The sequence below is a fragment of the Drosophila mojavensis genome, unplaced genomic scaffold (assembly GCF_018153725.1).
Source record: "Drosophila mojavensis isolate 15081-1352.22 unplaced genomic scaffold, ASM1815372v1 contig_277, whole genome shotgun sequence".
Taxonomy (NCBI): domain Eukaryota; kingdom Metazoa; phylum Arthropoda; class Insecta; order Diptera; family Drosophilidae; genus Drosophila; species Drosophila mojavensis.
Genome location: NW_025318822.1, coordinates 2,839,646 through 2,859,753, shown reverse-complemented (window position 1 = coordinate 2,859,753; position 20,108 = coordinate 2,839,646). Strand labels below are relative to the sequence as shown.

The 20,108-nt window shown below is 41.6% G+C and overlaps 1 protein-coding gene and 1 long non-coding RNA gene across 2 annotated transcripts in view; both read right to left on the bottom strand.

Annotated features, from left to right (window-relative positions):
* Window positions 1–7,281: 7,281 nt before the first annotated feature.
* LOC6574181 (hemicentin-1) overlaps window positions 7,282–20,108 on the bottom strand; it is a 64,492-nt gene continuing 51,665 nt past the window's right edge. The window contains exons 12-16 of the mRNA XM_002000203.4: window positions 15,916–16,078; window positions 11,611–11,832; window positions 9,925–10,224; window positions 9,010–9,173; window positions 7,282–8,861 (exon numbers count right to left, since the gene is read on the bottom strand). Coding sequence (XP_002000239.2) covers window positions 8,010–8,861; window positions 9,010–9,173; window positions 9,925–10,224; window positions 11,611–11,832; window positions 15,916–16,078 — 1,701 coding nt within the window. The 3' untranslated portion in view covers window positions 7,282–8,009. The remainder of the gene's footprint in view (window positions 8,862–9,009; window positions 9,174–9,924; window positions 10,225–11,610; window positions 11,833–15,915; window positions 16,079–20,108) is intronic.
* On the bottom strand, window positions 14,284–15,274 carry LOC122757045. Its single transcript, XR_006356942.1, has 2 exons — window positions 15,176–15,274; window positions 14,284–14,850 (listed from the first exon to the last, which is right to left on the bottom strand). It is a non-coding gene; the product is annotated as an uncharacterized LOC122757045 (long non-coding RNA).

The following is a 20,108-nucleotide window of genomic DNA, read 5'->3' as shown; positions in this document are numbered from 1 at the left end:
AATGGGAAGTGCGCTCTAATTATGGCAAATGGTAATGCCATAAGGCCTACGAGACTCGATACGGTTTATAAGGACACAGACGCGTTGGTGTTTTAAAAATAAACTACAAATTAATTGCAAAAAATATCGAGGAAGTTAGTTTATTGGTAGCATACAAAGTTGTCTATAAATATTGAATACAATATATGCGCTGCTCAAGCTCGATTATATTGCTGTTATCAATTTGTCGCATGAAGCAGGATAAATTTGAAGGGATGGATAGAGAGAAGCTTACATGAGATGAACTGCTAGGGAATTTATTAGAGAGCTGCATGAATGCCACAAAATTGTGTTCGAATTAACAAAACCGGGTTGAGTGAAAGGGTTCGCTCGTATATTCAGCGGAGAAAGAAATAATTGAGGCAGTGGGAGTGCGAGCTATTGAATTGATTAAATGAGTTCCTAAGTTCACATACAGGCAAACAATGTGTCAAGGAACCTTCGTGGAAACATATTCTTACTGCTCATCAACGCCTTCCACAATTAATTATGGCAAGCCCGTTCAAGAGTTCGGTATACTCTTGATACAGAAGGGAAGAAATGTGATCGTCGCGAACGAATTTCAATCTTTCTCCGCTGCTGCATATAGAAGGATAGAATAAAGGGAGATAGAAAAAAGTAAGAGAGAGAGAGAGAGAGAGAGATAGAGGAAGAGAGTAACGCAAAAATAGCGCATAATATATGAAAATGTGATCATTCCGTATAGTGCCTTATTTGCTCTGCTCGAGCCTCAAGCGACTGAGCCGAGCAAATAGGAAGTAGTCTATACTCGACTGACTCTACGCCTTTACTCTTGGTATCTTTCTCATTCCATTTGAAGGCTTAATTTTTCATCTTCATTTTCACTCATTTTGCTGAGAGCAGCAAGCTATGACGCCTAAATGCATTGCACTCACTCATTCGCCTTTATATCGAATAGGCGCTATGAAATATATTATTATATACAGGCAGAGAAAATGATTTCTGCTTAACAAGCAAGTATAAATAAATAAATATTTTACTTAAAATAAAATTAGCAATTAAATCAAAGCCTAACCTTATATGTAAAATAATATTAGTATTTATTGAAAGCACTTACTTGCTGCCAGCTCACTCTGGCTTGGTCAAGGAGAAAACCTTCGCAGCGGCAATTGTCAGTTCATTTGATATTTCGCTTAATAGCTGCACTTTGACTTGTGACATGGGACTTTCAGTCGCAGCTCTCTGGAAGATAAGTTATTGGCATTTGCCCTTGAAGTGGCGTCCATAATCCAGTCTTGCGGCATGGCAATGGCAACATCCATTTCTTGTTTGGGAGCACTGCCAACAGCCTGCCGAGTGCCAGCAGCTCCAGCGTGAAGCCTGCGTGCATTAGCGTCCTTGCAATTGCTGAAGCTGCCACTTTCACTTGTCATTCGCATGCCGTGCACTCTGAGGCTGAGCTTCGAATCAGAACTGGGCAAAGTAATGACAGCGAGCCATTAACAAAAAATGGCTATAAAGTGTCAGCTCAGATGAGCTAATACTCTGGCAAGGCAGCTAAGTAACTGTATCAGCGGCAGACTCAGCTCATGCTTAGCTTTTGGTAATGCAGAAATTATCATTAAAAGCATATTACTCGCTCTGAGCGAGTTCATGTGAGTCTCCTCTTATCCGTTTGCATTGGCGTGCAGCGCGTACTTTTGTCATTGCATATTTGGTGAATTCGCATTCCCGGCTCCTCCTGCTCCTGCTGGGGGCCTGCTGCATGCTCAAAATGCCTGCTGCAAATGTGGGTCCTGCCGCATATTTGCAACAGCATGCGCTGCGCTAACGATGCCACAGACATTTTTGTATGTATTTTGTTTGCAGTGCAGAAGTTGAAATATATTTCATATTTTACGTTTGCTTTGGGAGCCACTCACTCGACGGCATGCCCGGCTTCCCACGTAATCTGTGCTCCCCACCCGGGCCCTGACCCAGCTGCCGTTGTCTCTGTTGCGTCTGTGGCGTATACGTAATATGCACTTTCTGCAGAGTGCAATAAAATGTTTTGCGCTAAACTTTTGTGCTGCTTCGGCATCGCTAAAGTTTTTGAAATACTTTTGCCATTGTTATTGTCGAGTTTTTAGTTAGATTTGCACTTTTGTTTCGCCTCCGCTTCTGCGGCATGATACTCGTAATTCGAGCATTGTCCAAAACTGTCGGCCATGCCCCATTAGAGAGGCGGCCAGCACTGGCAATAAATGATTGCCAGCTGCCAGATGAACTTTCCACGGGATTTTCCCCAGTTAACGCAGCTAAGTTTCGGCACGAAATACATCAAGTTGGCCTTAGAAATTAATAGAAATGCTGCAAATTCAAAATATGAGGCGATTTTATTGATAAGCTGGCTTAGAAATGAGATGAAATTTGAATAAAAATTAATGGAAATTATATATGACTACATAATAATAAGAAATATAGATAAATTTATGAAGGTATAAATTGAAACTTGTGAGGGTGAAAGAGAGATACAGTAAGCGCAGGAAATATTAAAAATTATATTAGGCTATTCTGCAGGGATTTAATATTTTAAATTTAAATTATACACATATATTATGTTTTTTTCTGCATACTTAAATTAATAAATATTATGTATTCAAGATATATAATTTTTTGTCATAGAATGGTTATATATAAATGGTATACAGTTTTAATAAATTCATTAATAACATGAATAAAACTCGAAATTCTTCTAAAATATATTGATTGCGTCTAAAGGACTAACTCAAATGTGCAACAAGAAACCGGAGCTGAGCTTTCTCTATTAGTTGCTATTAATTGAGTAATTTTTGGTCACAAGGGTCAACAAATTATTTCAATCATATTTGTTGTACAGATGGAACAATTTGTTGGAAATATTCTCGGCTAAGCTGCAAACACAGTTGGACCTATGACAAATGCCTGTTGTCAAACTCCGGCTGCCATAAAACTTGGAACGTGCTCGTCTTTCTGAACTAATAAGACACGCAACGCAGCTGAGTGGCGCGAAGAGAATGGAAACGAAATGAAACGAAACGAGACGAAACGAGACGAGACGAGACGAAACGAAACCAAACAGGAACTTCCAGTTTTGGCTAATAGATCATTAGTTAGCCAGTTGCTGTGAGAGCATTTGGGTGCTGGTCATGTTATTTGAATATTTATAGCATGCATAACTGTAATTTATGGCCAAACATTTGTCACTGGAGCCAGTGCAAAGCTTGACGCTTTGTAAAGCCAAAGCCAGGCTGGCAGTCCTGCTGCTCTGCGAACCTCCTGTCGTATGCGTAATATTAATTATGGACCGAGTCAAAGTCTCTGTTTAAGGGAACGAGAGCCTGTTGAAACATACTTTTTACTTCATTTTACTTTTTTTCAAATACAAAAGCGGATATATTATATGAGTATTTATGCAAGTATCTCTGTATATATAAGAATGCAGCTTAGCTTGATGGCTGATGATTATGTTGATGACATTGTTGTCAGCGTCTGGGCTGTGCCCCATCATTGTCAGCGTGCAACAGAAATGCAAAAATAATTCATGGCTGATAGGGCGGCAGCAGCCGAACAAAAGCGGCAAAAGAGTCAAAGAGCGATGCAGCATAAAAAATGCAGCAAAAGGAGCAGCGAGTCGACGAGTCGAGAGTGCATTGACAGTTGACAGCGGAGTGGAAGGGTAGGGGTATGGACGCAGGCCATATTCCAGGCTAGACTCTTTGCATGCATACGTGCTCGGTTGCCAGGGGTTGCTAGGGGTTGCCAGGGGCTGGGCTGGGCTGGGCTGGGCTGGGTGGGTATCCTGATGTTGCTGCTTTACAAAATTGCTTGTTTACTTCAAAGCGTGCATTTCTTGTAGCATCAGCTGCGTCAGGGCGCAAAACAATGCTGTCACTTGGGCGCCGCTGACACACAACACAAGCAGCAGCAACACAAGCAGCAGCGGCAGCAACAACAGCGATAGCAATAATAACAATAAGGCTAACGACAACAACAATGGCTTTGACGCAAAGTGTGTTGAGTGCATTTTCAGGCACAGTGCAGCGCTGCACATGAGACGCTACTTGAGATTTTGTTTTTGCCGAGCGCCTGGTGCGGCTGGCGGATATTGCAGCGGAAATTGATAGAAAGTTTGCTGCTGCTAAAAAATAATGGTAATGAGATTGTTTTGCCTCAGACGCTGATATGACACAGGCACAAGCGCCATCCAGCTGCGATGTCATTTACCTGCCATTGCTGCAGCAATAATCTCCAATCCCAGCCAGCTTCGCAGGGCATATCTCATGCAAATATTGCGCATACGCCGCGTGTTCCTGCTGCTTGTTTATGCCCCGTCAAACGTAATAAATACGAGCGTATTTTGCGTTCACAGTTTGATGTATGCCCGCCCCGAACAAGTTGCACTGGCTTGCTTAACAAATGGCCAGCAGATACCAATGGATGAGTTACACCAGCCGGCGATCGACCGACGCCGGGACTCGGCAAACAATTGCTGAGCTGTTATTTTTTATGCATTTGCTTTTTATTTTTACTCCGACAGTGATGGACAGCTGCAGCACTCGAGCGATTGTTACATGCGCCGAATTTCAGGTTAAGCTCCAACTGATTTGTCAATATATAAATAAGGATTTCCTCGAGTCCGGGCTGTAGCCACGGCTCAGCACATAAATAAAAGAATTTTCCAGCAAAAGATGCTCCCTTATAACTTTATGCAAATCGGAAACAAACACTTTTTCAATAAGCTTTACCCTTTCGCATATATATTAGCAGTATATATATGACTTCAATTCCAATACCAGCACCACAAAATTCTGAAAATATAATAGAGGTTGATTATTACAGTCTCGCTGACAAAGTAACAAATTTCCATTCAATTTTCCACACAGCCAGAAATGCGGACATTAAATTGCCATTTCGAATGATCTGGCCGCACAGACCTAATTGAGCGAGCATTTCAAGTTTTAATTTGAAGCCAGTCGCCTGTGGCAGGAACAGAGAACAGAACATCAAAGCTGGCAAAAATATGGCTGCAGGAGACATTTACGTCGCAAGAGGGGGCCAGGGGTGTTGAGGGGTCATGTGACATATGAGCAGTAAGTGCAACAGCGAGCAAGTCTGCAGCTGCGAGCTGCTGTTGCATTTGCCGCACTGATTTCTCCGGCTGGCCGCCTCATTTGCCTGGTCCCTGCCACTGGCCATGCTCGGAGTATGTCAATTTTGGGTTTCCTTGTTAATTTCGAGCAGCGTGACAAAGTAACGCAGCAGCTACCAAGTTGTGCAGAAGAGCAGCTGGAGTGAGTATGAGGGGGGAGGGGGGCTGCTGGCATGAAAAGTTGTCAAACATGACCATTTGGCATTGTCGTTGCTTTTCAAGCCACAAATCTAAGTGATGTCTGTGCCTGCGCTGGTTTTTCATTTCTTTAGATCTACGCTCCAGTGCACAGGCAAACGTTTCCCCAGCCCCGGCTGCCCGCTATCCAAAAATGTATAAAAAAAAAAAACAAAAATGAAGAATACCAAATTGTTAAAAGCTCAATGTAAGAAATGTCCTTACGTATCCTTCTCTCTCGTTTCCTCCTCGCTACACACACGCGCACACATAGCTCATACGCCCTGTTTGCACAGACAGATGAGCAGATGGGCAGACGGGCAGACGCAGTGAGTGTGTTCTCGTCGTTGCCAGCTGTCCTCGCTGTGTCCATTTGAGTGCACAATTTGAAAAGGCTATTTGGCTCCGGCTGCCCTTGAGGCAAATTCAGCAACCGCGCTGCAAGTTACAGCCAAAGATGCAGGCGACAGGTCCCTCGGCTCTGCCAACGTTGCACTGTCAATTTGTGTGTGCATTAAAATTGTTGCCAAATAGCGGCCCTAAATGGCCAAATAGCTGCAACAAAATATTTCTGGTGCCATGCGGCAGCCAAGGTTGGACTTGCCCCAGCCCCCGAAGGCCTCACGTGGAGCGAAGGCCTGATTGAAAATATGTCGAGAACTTAGGACTTGAAAGAGCTGAAAACTGGAATTAAATAAAATTGCAACTGCCTGAATTTTTTGAAATGTTTCGAATTTATTTATTTTTGAATTTATTTAGTTTCTCCGTTTGTTTATTGTATTCCTTGTATTTTGGTATGGGGGACATCTTATCGATTTCACTTGTTATCTTGGATTTCATTTGCTCTTTGAGTGCTTAAAATAACATACATTTATATCTTTCATAATTATTTAATTTTAATTTACATTTAATTCAAATTAATTTATTATCCAATTAGCTAGACTAATCTCATTCTGGAATCCTTACATACATACACTTAGCCAACGATCCAATTCTGATTAATTTATTTATTTATTCATTAAACTTTTTTAAGAGACATCACGTTTAAAATACATTTATATTTCTATAATTTTCGGTTTTTTTTTTTTTTTTTTTTTTTTTTTTTTTTTTTTGTTTGCAATTGTTTTTCTTAATTTACCTCGCGCGACAAATAGGTTTTGCAACAGTTTTTGTTTTTCACAAATTATCCTAAAGAGTGTAAAGATTTTTTTTCGCTTTTAATTTATTTATTTAACATCAATTTAGAGTTGCAACAATAAATGTACAGGGTGCTTGAAATACACTGATATATATATATATATACACACTTATTAATGTAAATATATTTATTTATGTAGTATTTAAATTAAGAATTAGTATATGTATATTCAAAATTCAATTTACACATTGTTCTTAGAGCTCTTAACGAAATGTTTTTTTTTTTTTTTTCAAGTTGTTAGTCTTTTGAGTTTTAAAATTGGAATATGCAACTACATTTTACATACACTTATGACACATCGATTAACAATCGGATTAAAACAATCAGATTCTTTTAACTTTTCGCCATTTACAGTCATTATGAGCTACAAATTTATGCTAGTCTAATTGTAACTAACTTGTGTGTGTATGTGTGTGTGTGGATTTCTTGTTATGTGTATGAGTGTGTGCTTTTTCTATGCGTGTTTTTAATTTTCTTATATATTTAATCTATAACCTTTTTTTGTATTTATTTAATTGCCAAAAGTTTTTGCTATTTCCGCTGTGTTTCGTGAGCTTCAAGTTTGATTATATAATAATTAATGCTAAAATGTTTATGCATATTGAGCTTAGTTTCTATATAAATTGTTCTGCCTACCTTATAAGTGGATATTTGTATATAGATTTCGTTAAACATTTACATACATTTACAAAGTCATTGTGGAAATATTTTTGCACTTGCAATATTTATTCTTAGACAAAATAAGTTTTTCTTTCTTTTTTTTTTTTTTTTTTTTTTTTTTTGGCTTTTATTTTTCTGCGTTCTCTGCTGTTGTCTGTGGCTGTGTTGTGTGAGTACTTACTGTAAGGAAGGAACCTTTTTGATGCACATTCAATTGGAATTCATTGTGTTTGCTGCTGCTGCAGAGCTGACTTTCAAGACGGAACAAAAGTGGAGAAAACAATGGAAAAGCTGTGTAGCTCAGTCAGTATTAGTTGAGGAAATACTTTGCACTGCCAGCAAGGTAATTATAAACTCTTGAATAATTTTCGTTTATTTTTCTATTCTCAATCTCATTTTTATTTTTATTTTTATGATTTTATGTTTTAAATTACACTAACATGTATTTCAATTTACTTTTCAGTATTTATTTTGATGGCAAGCAAAATTGAATCGTGTCGTGGCTTTGCGCTCGATTATTCATTTTGCCCGTATCGATATGGTTTCATAATCAAATTTACGGCTCGCTCTTGAATATTTTATGTGTTTAATTACATGGATTTATTGCGCTTATTTGTAGTCGGAAATGCTTGAAAATGGCAAATGGCGGCTCGCCTGTTAATTTGGTTCAATTGTGCTTAATTGTTGCATTGCTTGTGGATGTATTTATTATACAGTTAAATATTTAGCTTTCCATTCGTTTATTTGGCAACACTTAGCCTAGACACAAACCTCAAGGAGCTCGCAATTGCACGGGATCTGCGCTTAGACGCAGCTCTCCTGCTGCGAGAACATTAACGGTGTCCGCACCGTAACAATTTCGCGCGAGTAGGACTTGCCCACGCCGGACAGCCCGGAGAGGGAGCTGCTGGGGCTGGCGATGGCTGCCGTGGAGGCCAGTCCGCTGCTATTGCTCGAGACGAGCATTTGGCCATGTGCCAGTTGCTGTTGTTGTTGTTGTTGTTGTTGCTGCTGCTGTTGCTGCTGCTGCTGCTGGTGTTGCTGGTAGGAGGGCGGCATGGGCATGTTGCCAGCTGGATGGTGATGCAACTGTTGATGCATCATTTGCATCATGGAGGAGGAGCTGTGCGGCGGCTGCTGCTGCTGCTGGTGATTATGCGGCAGGGTGTGATAGCCGCCGGGATGCGAGGGCAGCGTATACATTTGCACCGTGCCCGGAGACACGGTCGAGGGCGTCCCCTGCGATCCTGGCGAAGAGACGCACTGCCCAAACGCCGACCCGGCCGCCGTGTCCACCTGCATGACAGCCATTGCCCCGGCTCGCGTCTTGTATGCATCAATCTGTGCATATATCGTGGGCTCCTCGAAATAGTCGTACGAGTGCGCCGGTGCATGCTGGTGCGGATGCTGCAGCCCGCCCGCATTCGGCTTATGGCGCTGCAGCGTGGCCGTGGCCGGTATGTTGGGCAACAGCTTGCGCATACTCGAGCCATGTGGCAAGGTGCCACCCACGACTGGCTGTGACTGTGACTGCGATTGCTGTGGTTGCTGCTGCTGCTGCTGCTGCTGCTGCTGCTGGGTTGGCAAAGCGGGTTGGCCTTTCTTGGAGGTGCTGGCGGTGTTCAGCGCAAGTTCGGCATAGTGCAGCTCGTCGTCCTTTAAAGGCGTAACGTGTATTTGGGTAAATTTAAGATATTTAATATTTAACATATATTGAAATGATAAACTGAAAACTTGGCAGAATTGTTCTAAACGTATAATCTAACCACAATCAAGTTTTGTGCGCCGGCGAATGCCAACTTACCTTGCTGCTCTGATAAGCGCCGCTGTCCGTCGAGCAGGAGGCGGCGACGCTGGCGCTGACGCCGGCTGTGGCGCCTGGCTTGCAGCTGATTTCCACCTCGCTGGTTGTTGAAAGATGTCCCGATGGCGTTTGTGTTGCTGATTTTTGTTTATATTCGCCATCAACTAAATTAGAAGACCAAGAAAGAGAGAGAAAGAGAGGAAAAGAGAGAGAAAGAGAGTGAGAGAACGTTAGCTTAGTGAAAAGTTTCGGCTTGTTGCTGTTGTTGTTAAGTGGCGCAAAAGGCAAAAGTTTTTGGCTGGCCGGGTGCCTCCCCCTTTTTGAGGAAATCTGTTGGTGATTTTCGCTGAAGCAACGTTCAATTTTCTTTTCGGCATTTGCCATCAAATTGCTGTACGTTAGGAAAATTGATTAAATTGTTGAGCTGGTAAAGCTGCCGCTGATTTCCTGATTGCCATTAATCAAGCTAAGGACGTGTGCACTGGCCGAATTCTCTGCGAACTTAAAGTACTACTGCACAGCACTAGAGCGAGCAAGCGAGAGAGCGAGACGCAAGATGAGTGACAAAGAGTTGGACTGCCACTTGACTGCAGACATATGAGCAAACAAACACATGGCAAAGGCAGCTTAGACCAGCCTGCGAGCAATTAGCTGTCATTTAAATATTTCAACACTGGCACAAAAATCCAGCCCCGCCTCTCACACACGCACGCACACACACACACATACTCCCACTCACTCACATGCTCTCGAGCATGTTTGTTTGGCTAGGCTAGCGGGCTGGAGGGCTGGCAGCCGGCTTGTACTTAAGCCCCTTTTTATTTTGCTAACGCTCATAAATTACGGAGCCAGAGCACCCGGTCGCATTTATCTTGAGGCGAACGGAAGATTGGCCGGGATTGCAATTGCACTTACCCTCGTTGTAGGGCACGACATCGGGATTCTTCTCGTCGTACATCTCCTCGGAGTGGCTCAATGGCAATGAGATCTTATCTTTAATTTGCAAATTGCCCGGACGTGAGAATTTCGCATTCGAGTGTGCGAACTTCTGCTGCGGCTGATGCTTGTGCGAGCGCAGCTTCAGCGCGGCGACGGTGCCAATTCCAATGCAGACCAGAGCCACCAGAATGCCCACAAATATGCCAATGGATAGGATGGGCGTCAGCTCGAAGCTGTTTGGGCCCTGGGCGCTGCCCTTGTACGAGGTCAATGCAACTGCAAAGAGCGGGAAAGAGAGCCAGTCAGCACACAGGATGAACAAATATTAAATTGAAATCATGTTTAATTCGGAGTCGTTTTAATGTCCAATTAGACAAAGCGTCGCTAAGCAACATCCCCAAACAGTGGCCCCTTAATAAAACGGATAAATGCTAATTTTTACTTTACACTACAGCCAATCCGGTATTTCCGGTTCACTCCACGACTTGACAGCGCATCTCTTATATGACTAGAATAATTCTAAAAAAAAAAAAATAATAAAAAATAAAATAAATAAGAAATCAAATAAAAAAATAATAAAATAGTCAAAATTCTCAACAAATTAAAATAAGATGACTTAATACTGTTTAAATTAAAAAAATAAAAAATAAATAAATAAATAAAAATAAAAGTCTAATATATCATATCATTTTAAATATATTTTTCAGACTATCATTTTTATTTAATAAAATTATGGCTCTACAAAAGGAACAAAATATTGAATGCCAATCAAAATTTCATCATTGTCGAATTATTACTAATATTATTATATTTTTAAATATTTCTATTTTCAATATTTTTAGCATTCAAAAAATAAAATTTCTAATATTCAGAAAGGGTATTCAGTATTTTTAATTGCCAACTGCTAGCACTTCAAACGCCCTCGTCATATTTCCTCATTTTTCTTTTACACTTTTGTTGTGACTTTATGAAAAATTAAAATGACGTCTCAAGTTGTTTACCAAAATAAAAAAAAAATAAATAAAAAACCCTCTGTCTTTGCCAAGTAGTATAGCATGACTCCGCGTCCCGAGCTCATTTGGCCCAGCCAATGGAAAAAGCTCTTCTAAACTTTGCTTTACGGCATTTTGCTTCAGCTAATTAGTATTACAATTTGCTTTTGCGCGGCGTTTCATTTCATGCCAGGCGCAAGCCTCCTAAAGACAATTCATTAATGTTAATCATTTTATATAATTTTTCTTCATATTTTTTCGGTACTCGGTCGCCTGCATAATTTTGGTTCTGCTACATTTTCTCTCATTTTTTTTTAGGGTGGACCAAATGCAAGGGAAAAGTTTTTCTGTACCGCTGCGAAATTTACAATTCATTGAGCAGTTTAGCGTAATTAAATTGCAAGACGGCCTGAGACTTCAATTTCCTTCTCTATGCAAACTAAATCTCATGCAAAATTATGCAACTGCTCCCGACTGACGGACTCCGTGTCGATAAGCACTTGTTGGCACGAGAGAGATTAACATAAAACATTCATAAATGCCAAATACACGCCCCACATAAAAATGCATTAGGAATTCTAACGTCTTTGACAACTGCCTGGCGCAACATTTGCGCAATATGAAACACACTCCCCTTACCCTCCCCTTGCCCCTTGTCCATTGCACTTACCAGTTTGCTTCTCGGCAGCCTTCAGAGTGTAGCCATCTACGGGCACCGCCTCACTGCGGCCGCGTCCATTGACAGCGTAGATATAGATCCGAAAGAGACGACCCGCATCCAGGCCGCTCACACTGAACACGGCGAACTTCGCGCTGATGTTGGCCTGCAGCATGCCATTGTGTTGATCATAGATCTCCATCATGAACCATTGACGCATTCCACCATCAAAGCCTGAAAAAAATAAAAAAAAAATTATTGTATATATTATTAATTTATCATTATTAATTTATCATAAAATTTATTAGAGAGGAAATTGTTTATGGAACTGCAATACCAAATTATCAATATCTTAAAAATACATTAATATAGCGAATATATCATACGGATTCCAATATGATAGTCTATTTGAACTCCAAGTTCGATCAGCAGTAAATCAGCTTTGTGCTGAGAAATTTGATGTGATCCACGCCAATCACAACCAGAAACATAGGCTATGCTCTTATGCAGAGCGAGAGAGATAGATAGATAGAGACAGAAAAAGAGAGAGAGAGAAACTTGACAGAAATGAGATGCCTATGGGAAGCACTCACTCAGATACACGGGCACACTCACTCTCAGCTCCGCACCAATACTACTGCAACACTAGACGACAATCGATTGGGAAACTCTGAAAACTCACTCTGATATTTGTTGCATATTACATTCTATTCTAGTATAATTATTATGGCTTGCTAATTGTTAAGGTAATGCTGCAGCAGTCTGCAATTAAACACCTGAATGAAATGATTAGAACTTGAAAATATGCCCATTTAATTTTGGGGTTTTATCTGCGCAAATATTTTGTCGCGCCTTTGCGGACACCGCCACTTTGGGGGCTCGTGGGACACAAGCGAAGTTAACAAAAATGTTGGAAGTAATCTAAAGCTTCATTTTGAATGCCATTTAATAACACCACAAAAGAACTGGCCGCCCACTTGAATGGGAATTGTGTGCCCCGCCCACCATTTGCAAGTGTGGCACCCTTTGCCGAAAAATAAGCGGCTAAAGTTGTTGCTGTTGCTGTCGTTGTAGTTGGCGTTGTTGTGGTTGTTGTCGTTGTCGTTGCTACCGCTCAAATGGTACTTTGCTCAAGACACAAAAGTCGGCTTAAAACACTTGCGAAAAATGTTAAAATATTTGGTAATAAAGGCGGCGTTTGAGTTGGTCAGCGCGCCAAACGAAGACAGAGAAAGAGAGAGAGAGAGAGAGAAATAGGGAAAGGGGCGTGGTAACTCAAGGATAAATTGTTGTATAAAATGTTTTATATGTTGCTATGAATTTAGCCAGCATTGTTGTACTTATTATGGCCGCCCGCTGTTTGTTGTAGGCTCGTGTAGAGCTCGTGGCGCTGTTGATGGTGGCTCTGCGCACAAAGGCTGCACGAAAATAGAGCCAAAAGAATGTGCTTCGCCTTTGCTTCAAAGGCCTTTGTGTGGCATCATTGTTTGTGGCCAGGGGTCGCTCGTTGCTTGGCCACGGCCATACCGAAAGCATTTTGTGCGCACTTTAAAACGTTTAGCTAATGAAATTTGCCGCAGCATCGGGCCGAGCCAACCCGAGCCAGGCCAGCCCAACACAGCACAGCCAACAACAGCAACAAAAAACTTCATTGTAATGGGTTAATTTTATTTACTTGGAGCCAGCTACAATGAAAATTGCCCAAGTCGAGTAAAAATAATAAAGCAACAGCAGTAGCAGCAGCAGCAGCAGCGGCAGCAGCAGCAGCAGCGGCAGCAACAGCAGCAGCGGGAGCGAGCGAAATGTTATAAACTGAAATTTTATTATATTAAACCGACGCTTGATGAGTTTGGTTAGTTGCCTCGCTGCTTTGTTTCGCTCAGAGAGCACATGAAAAAAACAGACAAAGAGCGCAAGCGAGCGAGTGAGAGAGGGAGCGGGAGGTAGGGGAGAGGGTGGGCGAGAGCCAACTGAAATGGTTGGCTAAGAAGCGCCCTGGGGCAGGCAACTTGCCCTCAAGTTGTCTGTGAGCCGCAGCAGCGCGCATTGAATTGAATTCGAGGCAAGTTCGCTGCCTCGTCGCCCGCCCCGCCTCCTGCCGCGGCAAGTTGGCCAACTTGCGTGCTGGCTTATTAAAGTCGAAACGTGCAGCGACCGCAGCTTAAGTTGAGTTATTATAAAAAAGAAACAAGCCAGCGTAGGGGCCCCGGGTTCGCCCTTGTTTGGGCTGGGGCACCACGTCATTTGCTTTAATGTAAAGTGCAATATAAAAAGTATCGTGTTTTGTTGCTGTTGCTGCTGCGGCTGCTTGTGTTGCTCTTGCTGCTTACCAAGTTGCGTTAAAGTTTTAATGATGCTGATGACTATGATAATAATGTGCAGCCACTAAATTAGCAGGGCTGCGGGGTCCAGGAATGTACATAAAATGCTTAAAGAGGCCAGCTTAAAGCCCCAAGCTATACCGAGGCGTATACGCAAGCTGGACCAGTTAGGGCTGAGCAATAAATTATTTCACATATTTGAGTAAAATAATAGGTAATATAAAAATATTGAATGCAATTAAAATATATAAAATAAATAAAATAAAATTGAAGGAAATGAAACTAAAATTAAAATTAATTAAAAATTAAGAAATATAATATAATATATTAAAAAAAATAACAATAATAATAAAATAAAAATAAATACAAAAACAAAAAAAATAATATTATATTGAATGACGGAAAAGTTTGAAAACATAATTTGTATGAGAGTAGTCAAGTTGCTTTATTGTCAAATGTAATTGAATCCTATGGCGAGCTGAGTTGAGGCTTGAAGCATTTGACATTTATGGCAGGAATGCTGTTGCAGGAGCGCAGGAGCTGGCCAGGCCAAGCAGTGGGATTGTCAAGATGGCTAACAGTAACGGGGAATGCGCCATCAAGTATGCAACTATTATGCGCTTTTTGTTGCACTTTCAGCAGTCGCCTCGGTATGCTTCTGCTCCTGCTGCTCCTCCTGCCCCAGCTCCTGCTACTGCTGCTGCTACTGCTGCTGTTGTTGTTTTCTGTCGCTGCTTCTGGTATTCGCCTTGCTTTGCAGTTGAGAGCATTTCTAGGGCCGCATAAATGCATCATAAACTCAACTCTTACAGTCGCAATTTGTGAGGACATTTCTCGTCTGTTGTCCGACGTCCGACGTCCGACTTCCGACGTCTGCCGTTCGCCGTTCGCTGTTCGCTGTTCGTCGTCTTCAGTCTGCTAATATGCAGCGCTATGGAACTGAACTTTAAACTCGACAGCAACAATTTGTGCTGCTTATTTTGCGCTTTGCTGGCAGTTATCATCTCTCTTTCTCCCTCTCTCTCCCACTCGCTCTCTCTGCATCTATCTCTCAGTTTTGCATTTCCGTAGCTCATAAAATATGCGAATTGAATTTGTATTTAAAGTTTTCGCCTTTTGCATTTGCCACTGCCACTGCGCTGCTGCTGCTGCTGCTGCTTTTGCCTTTCCTTTTACTTTTACTTTTACGCTTACGCTTACTGCCAGCAAGTTGCATAACAAGCCAAAACATTTTGTATGTACAAATTTGTGCTTACCCCAAGTCACTCTCTGTTTCTGGATCCGCTGGCAGTGCAGTGTGCAACTACTTCATCATTTCATGCTTTGCCTGCATGCATATATATATATATATATATATATATATATATATATATATATTTTTTTTTTTTTTTTTTTTTTTTTTTTAGCCGTTTTGGCTGTTTGAACTGAGCAACATTTCCCAGGCATTCTTCGTTCCACTGCAATCTGCTCTCATTCTGAAGCATTTTGTATATGGACTATCTCTCAGCGTGTTGCCTTTTCTAGTTTTATGCTTTCATTGCATTTTTATTATTCTGTTCTATCTCGAAGGAAGTTGTTCACACACACACACACACACACACACACATACACATATGCCCAGAGGCACATACTCGCATTCTCATTCGCATTGGCTGCTGCCAAAGTGCACTTAAGTTGCTCATGTATTTTAAATGAGTCTAAAAAGCGCTGCAGAAAACACAACAGCAACAACTACAACTACAACAACAACAACAACAACAACAACATACACTCTCCCGAAACTCTCGTCTTCTGGTCATTTAACTGGCCATGCAGCACACTGCTTGAGTTGTGGCCAACGTATTTTTACCACAGATACATATATAAATATTTATACATACATACATATGTATAAAGGAAGAATATATATTTTATTTCCCTTTTTTCGACTATTGATTGGCTCATCAGCAATTACTCGAGCTAGCATTCGCCGGCTGCCTTTCAGCTGTGGACTCACCTTCGAGACAGTAGACCTCCAGTGAGTCGGACGTTTGATTGACCACGGTACAATTGGTGGGCGCTTCCGGCTTGCCCGCCGCTATCAAATGGAATACACAGGGCTCCTTTTGTTGGCCTACATTGTTGTCCGCCCAGCACATGATGGTGCCAAAGTCCATTTCCTGCAGGAAACAATTAAAAAAATGAGAACAAATTGCAGCACATTCGAGGGGATTTATAATATGGCTTTAATGTAATTAATTAAATGATTACGCTCCGCCTTCATTATTGTTAGTTAATTAATCAACTTATTGCGCGCTGCTCTGCACAGTTAAGTGCTATGCGGGCTGATGTTGCATTATGCAACTGTAATATCAACACGCATTATATAATAAATAAAATACACAATAAAGGTCGTTAAAGTTGCGTTCCGTTCTGCATTGTGAGTCGGTGGCGTATGCGTAATGTGCTTGTCAAGCCGCCTGATTGATCGCAGCTGTCAATAAGTCTTTCATTAATATAATTTCATGTCAATAAAAGCACACACACACACACACACACAGGCGCACAGTATATACTAATGGTATATATACTAGCTGCGAAGAAGAAGCAGACGAGCAAAGGAAAGTTTTCCCAGTTTGGCAGTAAAAACAAATGAAGCATGTTGTGGCTGGGCTATTTGGGTACATATTTCTCCGAGTCTGTGATTGGCGGGGCCCGCAAGGAAACTATGTTAACATGGCTATAATGTATGCCATGTGTTTGGGCATGTTGAACCTGATAAGTGGCCACGCCCTGCGGGCCCATTGTTGATTCTTTGCGTGTGTTTGTGTTGTGTCAAATGTTGTGCTAATGAAATCCTCCAACTATATTACGGTCAAATGAACAACAACATTCACGACGATTGATTTGTTTGCATAGAAACAGACCGTCAAGACACGACACACACACACACACACACACACACACACACACACACACACACACACACACAGCGAGAGACACAAACACATGCACAGACTCACACATACACAGACTCATGCACAGATAGCAGCTTGCCTTGGCTGTGTCTATTTACCTTGGGAATTGTTAGCTGGAAAAATAAACGCACTTAATCAGCACCGGGCGTCTTGAACTCATTAAAAATTAAAATCACTTTCCTTGGCACGCAGCACGCTTCAAAATGTCAACGCAAATTGCAGCTTATTTATCACTCGGAGCGTGCATTTATTTCTCTATGCTCCGGCTCGAAAGTCTCCGGAGAAGTCAGAACCGGCGCTCTTGTCATTTTAATTGGGGCAAAAAAGTGGCAAGCTGATTAATAACAAAAAGAAAAAAGAAAATAACTGAAAGTTTTCCTTAATTTCAACACAGCAAATGGAAGGGAAATGTTTAACGAGAAACTTGGCTGAAAAGTATAAGAAACTAAAACGAGATTTCTTGACAGCGGTCAAGAGTAAAAATTCCTAAATGGACTGTGGGAAAACTTAAATATGAAAATGTCAAACAATTTAGCTCAAGGCAAGTACAGCTTATTAATTAAAGGTAACATTGCACTCAATTTAAATATATGAGAAAATTAATTTGTTATTAAACAATGTTATATTTGAAAGCGAAGAAGAGAAGCTCGCACGTGGACCCAGGTTTTTGTGTCAGCTGCATGCGGAGTGTTTATGCAAATTTATGATAAATGAAAATAAGCATAACCGAGCACATATACATAGATGTGGAATTTATATGACAAGCTCTAGTGTTGAATTTAATGAAAGTGTTGTCACAAAGGCGGCAACTGGGCAGCTGCCAACACTGCGCTTCAACACCTGCACAGCACTGAATGCGTGAGTGGCTGTGCGTGTGTCTGTGTGTGTGTGTGTGTGTGTGTGTAGCCACAGGCAACACATATACCTACATATGTACTGTATGCTAAGCAATCATAAATTCGCAATATACAAATTGCCAGCACAAATTGTAAGAAAATAAAGCATGCTAAAAAGCGTAGCATACTTTTTGGGGCTGTGTTAGCTAAGAAGAAGCTTGATAAATTTGCAGATGCCAGATAGAGACGGAATGCATTCGACGCACTATTTTCTCGTTGTTTGTGCGTGTGTACATTGCACAACTATTTATGCCCAACTATGTGAATATATTATTTTATTATCATTATGCTCGGTTGTTTATATTATTTTAATGCTGCCGCAACTAAGCGTAAATATTATTACAGTTGTAGAACGCATCAGCAGCCAGCATACACAGCCTATCTAAATTATTGCTGCGAACACACACACGCACACACATACGCACGTACAAGCACACACACTTGCATGCACACACATGAGCCTATTCAATTTGGCTTCAAGGCAGAGTCTGTGATTTTTTGCCCATCTTCGGCCCGGCTCCTGCCTGCATTTTTATTGCATTCTTGCCTAGTGCTGACAGCCCGAAAAATAAATGTTATTGTTTATGTATTTTAATTAAAATTTGAACATTTCAGTGACATTTTAATGAGTTTTCTGGCCAACCATGCTGTGTGCGAAATTTTCGACAAATTTTGTGAGCTATTTTCATATAGGATATGCGAGTGTGTCTGTGCGTGCAACGAAAAATGTCTACGAAGACCCAGGCACATGCAAAACAGACAAAGCGAGTGAGATAGAGAGAGGAGCGATAAAGAGAGCGAGAGGGGGAGACTGCAAGAGTCAAGGCTTGGGCAGAGTGATGTAGTGAGAAATGCCGGAGCATGGCGTAAAATTAATGAGCTGTTTGCTGCTGCCTGCCTTTGGGCAAATCACACACAGAAAAAAAGGAAACGTATATATGTGGAAGAAAAGTGAAAATAAAGGAAAATCAGCCCAAAGGACGACAAGGACAGTGACGGCGCTTGAGCTGCGGTTGCGGAAACCGGAAACAGCATATATGACAACAGAACGGAAGGGATTTTTCATATTCAATTGAGCTAAATGATTTATGTCAGTGTATGTGTGCGCCTTTGAGTAACTTCCCTGTGTGTGTGTGTATATATATGTGTGTGTGTTTTTTTTTTTTTTTTTTGGTGCAATCAACGCCGGACAACTGTCTGTGAGCGGAACTCATTTGAATAACGTTTGACTGGTGGAATATTTCTTTTGACAACTAAAAATGTGAGCAACGAGTCGAGTCTCGATTTGCATTTCCATGCACTCCCTTGTAATCAGGGAGTTTAATGTAAGCCACGCTGGCTACTGCACCACTATAAAGTGGGTCAGCGTGACAGCCAGGCAGCCAGGCACCAAAAGGCTTAGCTAATTCAATTACTTTCCTTTAATTTCCATTTGCTTGTCAATTAATTCGTTTTGCTTGGCTTTGTATTTGCGTAATGATCATCAGTTCGCTCTGCAACGTAACTGGAGCCAGAGAACTAAGCTCAACTCTCTAAAGATCTGAGCAAGGCAGTTGAGAAACTGACTTGAGCTCTTGTCACTAGACTCTCTATTCGATCTCTCAGACTGTGCTCAGGCAGCCATCAATGTGCTTTGCTCTGATTTAGGAATAGCCTCGAGCTAACCTAATTGTCTGAGCTCTGATTGCAATACAGATTTCGTTTTGCCTTGGCAGGCCATCAGAGTGAACAAAAGCAGGAGAGTAAAACGAGCAACTGCAGACTCAAATGCAGGCAACAAAAAAGCACTTGGAGTCGCTTCGGGTAGCAGGCGCTTCCAGTTACAATTTGTTGCCATTGATGGGAAGGCAGCTCGGGCTCATTGATAGCCAATTTGGCTGCTCAATTGGCAGGGTGGCAGCCAAGTGCAAAACGTCAAAATGCAATCGAAATTGCCAATCGACAATCAGCAATCGGCAATCTGCAATCGCCGTCGCAATGGGCCATATCGATGACGATAACGTTGGCCATTCCCAGCGGAAATGTTGGCCAATTGTCAGTCATGTGCGGGGCAAAAAGCGACTCGCATGCCGGCGAGTCCATTGTGTTTGGCTCCTGTTGTCTCCCAACTATTTTGCTGATGGCCATTAAAGTTAAAATGGCAATGGCTTTAATGCTATGAACTAATCTGAGACCCTAGCAAATGCTACTGCTGCTGCTGCTGCTTCTGCTGCTGCTATTGGCATCGATTTTAATTAGAAAGCAGCACTAATAGAATTTTTAATTAAAAAATGTTCAAGCGAAATGCCAGAGCCCCCGGCTACCGCCATGCGCGCAGTTTGTTTGTTGTTTGCTCG